The following is a 9,361-nucleotide window of genomic DNA, read 5'->3' as shown; positions in this document are numbered from 1 at the left end:
AGTTTCAATAATTAGGTGAAGCGTTGGTTTCTGCAAACTTTGTGAATGTGCATTATAAGCTAAGCTATGATCAGATACTTATGGCTATGTCTTATCATTTTCTAGAAACAGAACAAAACCCCAATGTCGAGGACCGCCAAGTTTTCTGCCTGCCTCAGGCAAGGATTATCACTCTCTGGAGAGTGAACCAGCAAACAAGATTTGCATCTAGAGGCTGGAGAATACCATTTCCTGGTCAAAATAACTTTGGCGTCTGTCATGCTGGGCCAGACTGGAGTGGCCAAGGTGCACAAAAGATCAAAACCGTATTTTAGATTATTCAGTGCTAGCTTCCTCCCCCCAGCATTTTACAGATACAAGTCTGGGCGCTTCTTTTGATATTCATTTGACTCTGTTTACCCGGTAACTGACCTTGGTCAGCTGCTTTGTTTTCCCGCCTTGAAACCTTTATAAAAGACAGTTTTCTGAATAAAGCTCTCTCTCTTTTGCCTGATTGGAAAACCGTGAGTTCTGTCTTTACTCTCTGCGTCTCCCTCTCCTGCCCCCCTTTTTCTCTCCCTCCCTCAGGAGAAGGACCCGCGACTGAGGCGAGCTCAAAGCCGAGGAAGAGCGCACCTAGACCTGGCGAGCTAGCGCGCCGCGCACCCGGCACCCGCAAGTGCCGTCCCAGCTCAGGATGGAAGCTGACGGCGCGGACGAGCAGGCCCCGGCCGCCTGGTTAAGACACCCCAAAACCTCATCACAATGCAAACATTATTTTAAAAGGTATCAAATTGTCACTCCATGAAAAACAAATAAAGTTGCTTGGAGGAATAAATCAAATTTGCATTTTAAAAGTATAGAGAAACGGGCACCTGGGTGGCTCAGTTGCTTAAGTATCTGACTCTTGAATTCAGCTCAAGGCATGATCCCAAGGTCATGAGATTGAGCCCTTAGCAGGTTTGGAAGGTACTGAGAGTGGAGACTGCTTAAGATCCTCTCTCTCTCTCTCTCTCTCTCTGCCCCTCTCCCCTCACTTGCATGCACACATGCTCTCTCTCTAAAAAGAAAATAATAATAAAAAATAAAAGTATCAGGGTAATAGCTGCAAAAGTGTGTGTATTTAAATAAAAACTGAAAAAATACAAATGAAAGACATATGCCTAGGATTATTCATTAAGCACCAAACTGGGTAAAGAGGAAAAAATGAAGTCTTGTGAAAATTGAGTTAAGGATTTTTTTAACATTTATTTATCTTTGAGAGACAGAGAGAGACAGATCATGCGCAGGGGAGAAGCAGAGAGAAAGGGACACACAGAATCAGAAGCAGGCTCCAGGCTCTGAGCTGCCAGCACAGAGCCCGATGTGGGGCTTGAACCCACAAACTGTCAGATCATGACCCGAGCCGGATTCGGACGCTCAACCAACAGAGCCACCAAGGCGCCCAGAGTTAAGGATTAAAAGTACAAGAAAAAAAAAGAACAGAACAGAACTCTCATTTTAGCTGCTTTATCTGTAGTTCCTGACAAAAACGGGGACCTAATAAAGTATTACTGTGCAATAAATAAATCTCTCAAAAAATGTTTGGCAACTTGATTCCAGAAGTGGCAAGCTTATTATTTTAAAATGGTATTTCCTCTTTTGTTATATTTATTTAATCATTAAATAATAAGTCTTATTGGTAAGTAATTGGATTTTACTCTGGTAAGATATAAATTTCTAACATTTAAATACTATTAAATACTTAAGATATAAATGAGTAATTTACATTTTACCAATGATTAAATAAATATACAGTAAAACCTTGGTTTGCAAGCATAATACGTTCCAGAAACATGCTTGTAATCCAAAGCGCTTGTATATCAAAGCGAATATCAAGAACCATTGGCTCAGTTGTGATCATGTGACATTCAGCATGACATATTACTCGTATTGTGAGATATCACTTGTTTATCAAACAATTTATTAGAAATTTGTGCTTGTCTTGCGAAATACTTACAGATACAATCCAAGGTTTTATTCCATATTTATTTAATCATAAAAGAGAAAACACCATTTTTAAAGAATGAATCAGACAAAGTGATATATATAGATATATATATATATAGATATATATAGATATATATATCTATATATATATACAGCACTGTTGGGAATCAGATTTGTTGAGTCTCTGATTAGTTTCAGGAACTACAGTTAAGAGACCCAAATCTCTGCCCACACAATAAACAAAGAGATGACAAACTAACCAAGCAAAAATAGTTTGGTGATACACAATATTGAGAAAAATTAGGTAAATTGAAGAAAGGCAGTAGTAGTAGTAATCAATGTTTATAAAGCACATATGCTAATCCAAACAGGATTCTAGTTCTTTTCACTTTTATTCATTTAATTCTTAAGCAGTAGTTGAGGTAACTACTATTACTATTTTTTTCAGTTTATTTATTTATTTTGGGACTCCAAAATACACTGTCAGTGCAGAGCCCTAAATAGGACTCCAACTCAGGAACCATAGATCATGATCTGAGCCAAAATTAAGAGTCAGACGCCTAACCAACTGAGCTACCCGGGCACCCCACTATTTTTGTTTTAAAGATGATGAAAACAAGCCCCAGGATGTTACATGACCAAGTACTATTAGTGGCAGATTTAAGTGTTTAGACCCAGATACTCTGGTTCCAGTGTTCTCACATTTCACCACTGTGAAGGAGTGGAGGAGTAAGGTATCTAAGTAAGAACATTGTAGTACAAGAACAAAAACAAATACCTAAGGTTGGTGTGGCCTATAGTATTCAAAGTCATGTGGACAGAAAGACAAGAAGCGAGTACAGAGATTAAGATAACTGAGGTTCAAAAAGCCAACGATGGCTAGATCATTCTGAGTCTTGAGAACCCTTGTAAGAATTTTGGATTTTACTCTGGGTGAAATCGGCAACCATTGTGGGATTATGTACCAGAGAGTGAAAGCACCTGGCACACTATTGAGAATTACTGTGTTAAAACACAGCTGTAGAGGGAAAGGAGGATGGATGAGATGATGGAAGGACAGAGTAACACAGTAGTTGGAAGAAAGATGCTGGACATATTTAATATAACATCAATAAGAATTCCTACCAAGTTAGAGTAGGAAAGGAGCAAGAGGAGTCAAGGGCCACTCTAAGGATTTTGCCTGGAGCAGCCATAGAATGTGTGTTTGTATGTATGTGTGTGCATGCGTGTGCATGTGTGTGTGTGTGCATGTGCGTGTGTGCTGAAATAAGAAGAGCTATGGAGGAGAAGTCTTGTGGTGGAACTGTTTTGGACAATAAATCTGAGGTGCTTATATATGTCCAATATATATGCTCAAGGAAAGATGTCAAGTAGGCTGTTGAATATGGGAATCTAGAAGTCAGCCGAGGGTACTGAGATGAGGAGTCACACTGGCCGTCACTGACGTATGGACATTTTTAAACGGCATAAGGCTGAGTGAAACTGACAAGTAAAGGAAGATGTAGAGATATAAACAGACAAAATGACAAAGAACTAAACTTGTGACCCACCAACACATAGAGGTGAAGGTGACAAGGAGGAGCCAATGAGCCTGAGAAAGAACATCCAGGAGGAAAATCAGGAGGATATGGGAAATCGAGTGAAGATACCTAATCTAGAAATCAGTAATTTGGCAAGTATTGACAAAAGTTGTTAACTGAATAACATGATCTTAAGTGGATTTTGAAAAGAACAAGGAGAATTTTACTGGAATGAGTTGAGAGAAGTGGGAGGATGTGAATCACAGGCAATACGGGGCACCAGGGTGGCTCAGTCAGTTAAGCGTCCAACTTCAACTCAGGTCATCATCTCATGGTTTGTGAGTTTGAGCCCTGTGTCGGCTCTGTGCTGACAGCTCAGAACCTGGAGCCTGCTTCGGATTCTGTGTCTCCTTCTGTCTATCTGCTTCTTCCCTTCTTGTGCTCTCTCTCTCTCAAAAATAAATAATCCTTAAAAATTTTTTTAAAATAAATAAATTGCAGACAACATGTAAACACAAACAACTGTCTAAGGAATATTGTCAGGAAAAAAAGCAATAGGTAAACAGTTTTAAAGTAGACACATGCTGTTATTCAACATTTCTATTTTTTTTAATGTTTTATTTATTTTTGATACAGAGAGAGACAGAGCATGAGAGGGGGAGGGGCAGAGAGAGAAGGAGACACAGAACAGGAAGCAGGCTCCAGGCTCTGAGCTGGCTGTCAGCACAGAACCTGACGCAGGGCTTGAACCCACAAACGTGAGATCTGACCTGAGCCAAAGTTGGAGGCTTAACCGACTGAGCCACCCAGGTGCCCCTCAGCATTTCTATTTTTTAGCATTCTACCCTAAAATACTGGATTATTCTAAAGAATCTTTGGGGAAAAAAGAATTATTATTTTACTAATTAAAAAAAACAGAAAATGTTAAAATAAGAACTGTTAATAGATACAGCAGAAAATGTGCTTTGGGAAGAAATTTGAATAATATGTAAAATCCTGATATACTGCTGGTAAAAAATGGTAATTATATGTAGTAAATTGTCATGCATTCTGTCAGTCCAACTAAATAAAATACATAAAAATATAGAGGTTAAAGAAAAACAAAAATTTCCCTAAACTTGAAGAACAGTACCTCTAGTAGATGATATCTATTTATATGTGACATATGCTTTTTTATTTAAAAAATTTTAATGTTTATTTATTTTTGAGAGAGACAGACACAACATGAGAGGGAGACGGGCAGAGAAAGAGAGAGGGAGATACAGAACCTGAAGCAGGCTCCAGGCTCTGAGCTGTCAGCACAGAACCCAATGCAGGGCCCCACCCATGAACTATGAGATCATGACCTGAGCTGAAGTCAGCCACTTAACTGACTGAGCCCCCCAGCCTCCCTAACATATGTTTTTTTTTTATATTTATATGTGTACCTTCTTACATATAAAGTTTTACAATCAACATATATATACATATACTTTTAATTATGTAATTTTTTTACAAAAGAAAAGATATATAAAATGCCTCCAATAGGTTTCAAAACCTCTAAGATCTTTATTATAATCATAAACTAGTTGCTTTTATTTAATTATTTTAGTAAATAAAATGATATTTTCAAATTATAAATTAATAAAAAAGACATGGATTATTTGATTAAATAACATCAGGGCAATTAGCTATTTGGACAATAAGTCCTATAACAAGTCAATGCTCCATGACTTTAAACAGTTGAGTGTGAGCTCTCCAAAATATAAATAAAGACGATTCATTATTATTTCAATGTCTATGGTTAGCAAAGAAAAAATAAACAGGATTGTTTGCTTAAAAACTTAAAACTTCTAGGTATCAAACACATTCAGTTAGGCAAGACAAATGGTTAAATCAGAATACCCCTAAGAAGGTCACAGGGATGGAAAAGGACAATTATAAATAAACGATGACAATACATTGGAAATAGTGGTGACATTTCAATTGCTTGCCACTTGGTTTTGCTTTTCTTTGTTTTATGTACACAAATTAGATTGGACATAGGTAACCAAAGACTAGTGATTTCATGGTGAGATCATTCTAGTTTGAATGTAAACTAATGTTAACTTTGTGTTTATGGACTAATATTTCTCTAATTAGAACTTTCTAATCAAAATTGGGCCCTGGAGGGTCACTGACCCTGGAGCAGTCATGTCTGGGGTACTCTGGGAATTAACTTTCTAGGGAATAAAGACTCTGTTGTATAAAGGCCTATATCACACATGCACATACCCTCCATCCCTATCTGAGCATCATTGAATGGAGGCCCCCCCAAAAACATTCAGGGGAACATTTCTTCCACAACCAGGTGGGTTAAATAGGTACAGTTGGTCATCTGCACAGACTTCCTTCCCCAAGTCACCCAATTTTCCCCACTAAGAAAAAAATAGATGACCCTATCTAATTCTGTTCCAACTGGATGGAGCTGACATTTATACACAAGAATGAATTCTGTTCCAACTGGATGGAGCTGACATTTATACACAAGAATGAATAACCCTCTTAACACTCCCAAAATAAATTATCCTGCTCAGCAGCTCCCTGCATCTCAGGATTCTTTTAAAAGAAAACATGTTTTATCTGTTGATAAGACTTCAGAAGCCAGTGGTTGTAGAAGACAAACATTTGTGTGTGAGAATTGCCTTTCTCTCAGGAGAAAAATTATATGGGCTCAAAAAATATGTATCAAAAAGACATTCATAAGTGAAGGTAATAATAAAAACAGGTGATGACGTTTTCAAAATTTGAAATTGATGAAAGTGTGGGTTTTGAAGTGTTTCCCCCTTTTTTTAATGTGCGTACAAGGAAAGAATATGTCTGCAGAGAAAAGTAACCCCGTACCAAATCTTCCACCTCTCAAACATCAGAGGGATCCCATGTCTCGAAGTGGGGAAGGCTGACCACAACCATACTTTCCCATTTCCCTTTTTTTTTTAAGTTTACTTATTTATTTTGAGAGAGAAAGAGAGGGAGAAACAGAAAGGGAGGGGCAAGGAGAAAGGGAGAAAGAGAATCCCAAGCAGCTTTTGCAACGTGGGGCTCAATCTGACAAACCATGAGATCATGTCCTGAACCAAAATCAAGAGTTGGGTGCTTAGCTGACTGTGAGTTTTGCTTCTACTGAAGAGAAAGGAAATAGATGAGACAAAAAAATTTTTCACTTCAGGTTTTATGTATGCGAGTATGTATGTGTTTGTTCGGAGACATACATATACAAGTGTATATCTACATCTGTTTATGTTATGTTTATGTCTGTATGAATGCATGTATGTGTTCATGTGTGTATATATATATGCATGTATGCATACATATATTTATTTTTGGAGAATGCAATAGGCATCATTTATAGTATTAAGCTGAATCAATAAATAAAGATGATAAAATTTAAAAGACTATTTTTCTGATCACTCATACAAAGCTGTTTTAACAAAAGTTTCCCTTGGGTAATATTTTTGGGTAAGAAAGGAGATTATTCATTCTATTTCACACACTGTATGTATGTATGTATTTAATATGATGATAATTTTTTGTCTTGTAGAGGTAGGAAGAGGTTACTTAAGTTGAAGATTGACTGACAGGTTGGATCCCTAAACTGGACCAAGAAACTATACTGATATATTCATAACTGTACATATGACGGTCATTGCTTTAACAATAGAAACTTTACAAATATCATGTGACAGGAATATTGCTTCCTGATATTATTTCTCTTGACAAAGAGATTACCACCTTTTAAAAGTAATAATTTATGTTATTTTTTCTCTGAAAATTTGGTGGAGATGGTGGAAAACATTCCTAATTATAAATGTTGACAGTAATTAAAATATAATGCCATAAAACAGTTTAATCCAATAATTATACTTTTTTTAAATATACATATTCTAACACTCTTCCAAGTGTTAGAATAATGGTTGTTTTCCATTTTTAGAATGCAGTTTTTAAAAAAGAATTAACTGCATACACTTGAAAATTTGCCTGATCTACAAGTAGAAACATTTAATGGCTTACTTCTTCTTCCCACTGAATATTCTGCTTAACGTTTCACTTAATATAATGCATATTTATTAAGATAGAAAAATATCTACTCAAAAAGATAAGTTAGTACATCAAAGTTTTGCTTCACCAAAAAGAAAATAAAGGTACAGGAAAAAATTGTTTTCTTCCCCTTATCCAATATAATATAAAATAATCTAAATCTACAATATTAAATGTCTTTACAGACATATAATTGTTGTTGTTATTTTTATTATATAGTCATCAATTGTTTTTTAATTGGACCTCAATTTGTGGTCTCATAAAATTATGGAGAGCTAGAGAGTTTTAAATGGGATGTGTTTATTTGTTCTTATATTCCACTTCAATGAACTATAATTTCTGAAGCTAAAACACACACGAGTTGGCATTCAGTGACAATTCCTGGAATTAATAATTTATCTCTGACTATATTTTGTCTTCTTTTCAGCAGCTGAGAGACTGGAATAAATGGCTGAAATGAATAGCACCAGGGTGACAGAATTCATTCTTTTGGGTTTTTCAGTCCATAGAGAGATTGAACTCATTCTCTTTATGCTCATTTCCGTGGTATATACTCTAACTTTGGTAGGGAACCTTGGGATGATTTCATTAATCCTACTGGATTCTCGACTTCACACACCCATGTACTTTTTTCTCAGCAATCTGGCCTTTGTAGACCTCTGTTACTCCTCATCAATAGCTCCCAAGTTCCTGGAGACTCTCCTGACCAAGCACAGGTCTATATCTTTCTATGCATGTGCAACACAGTTGGGCTTTTTCCTGAACTTCTTGATATCAGAGATGCTGCTTCTTGCAGTTATGGCTTATGATCGATATGTGGCCATCTGCAATCCTCTTCTCTACATGGTGATCATGTCTCCAAAAGTGTGTATGCAACTAGTAACAGGCCCCTACTTATACAGCTTTTCTGTTGCTTTGCTCCACACAGTTGTTACTTTCCAACTGATTTATTGTGGCCCCAACATCATCAATCACTTTTATTGTGATGATGTCCCTTTGATGGCCCTCGCCTGCTCAGACACCAGTCTCAAAGAAATCTTGATTTTCATCTTTGCGGGCTTCAACATGATCAGCTCCTTGACCACTGTTCTTATTTCTTACTTATACATTGTGGCTGCCATCTTGAAAATCCAATCTACAGAAGGGAGGTGCAGAGCTTTCTCAACCTGTGCCTCTCATCTGACTGCTGTGACTATATTCTATGGGACTCTGATCTTCATGTATCTGCAGCCAAAATCAAACCATTCCCTTGACACAGACAAAATGGCCTCTGTGTTCTACACAATTGTAATTCCTATGCTAAACCCAATGATCTATAGCTTGAGGAACCAAGAAGTGAAAAATTCCCTGAGGAAATTAATTGACAAATGTTATATCCTGCTTCTAACAAACTTTAAAAAATGATTTGGGCAATGTTTGACTTGGAGCAGTGCCACATTTAGATATATTGTTTTTGTAATCTTTTATAGTCTTTTGGTGGAGTAAATTCATTTTTATCATCCTTCATATGAGTAAAATTATTTTGTACATGGATTCTATTTTTCATACAGTCTTTACTAAGATGAAATATTTAAAGGAGTAGCATTTAGACTTTATAAATTCCAATTGGTTAGGTGTAGGACTCTGATAGCCCTGACCTAGCCCAGCCCAGTTCCTGTTCAACTGATAATAAGACTCAGCTATTTCTTTCTTTCTTTTAATAATAGTTTGTTGTCAAATTAGTTTCCATATAACACCCAGTGCTTCTCCCCACAAGTGCCCCCCACCATGACCATCACCCCCTACCCTCCTACCCCTCCCCTTTCAGTCCATGGTTC

General features: G+C 36.9%; 1 protein-coding gene across 1 annotated transcript; it reads left to right on the top strand.

The window, feature by feature from the left end:
• The first annotated feature begins 7,991 nt into the window (after positions 1-7,991).
• On the top strand, positions 7,992-8,948 carry LOC115272414 (olfactory receptor 1038-like). Its single transcript, XM_029915490.1, has one exon. It carries the CDS (start codon positions 7,992-7,994, stop codon positions 8,946-8,948), a length of 957 nt encoding a protein of 318 aa, XP_029771350.1.
• The last annotated feature ends 413 nt before the right edge of the window (positions 8,949-9,361 follow it).

This window comes from Suricata suricatta, chromosome 11 (assembly GCF_006229205.1).
Source record: "Suricata suricatta isolate VVHF042 chromosome 11, meerkat_22Aug2017_6uvM2_HiC, whole genome shotgun sequence".
NCBI lineage: Eukaryota > Metazoa > Chordata > Mammalia > Carnivora > Herpestidae > Suricata > Suricata suricatta.
This window is presented reverse-complemented; position numbering and strand designations above follow the sequence as displayed.

Excerpts from the sequence above, each read along its gene's own strand:
- LOC115272414 (XM_029915490.1), top strand. The coding sequence starts at position 7,992 with ATGGCTGAAATGAATAGCACCAGGGTGACAGAATTCATTCTTTTGGGT.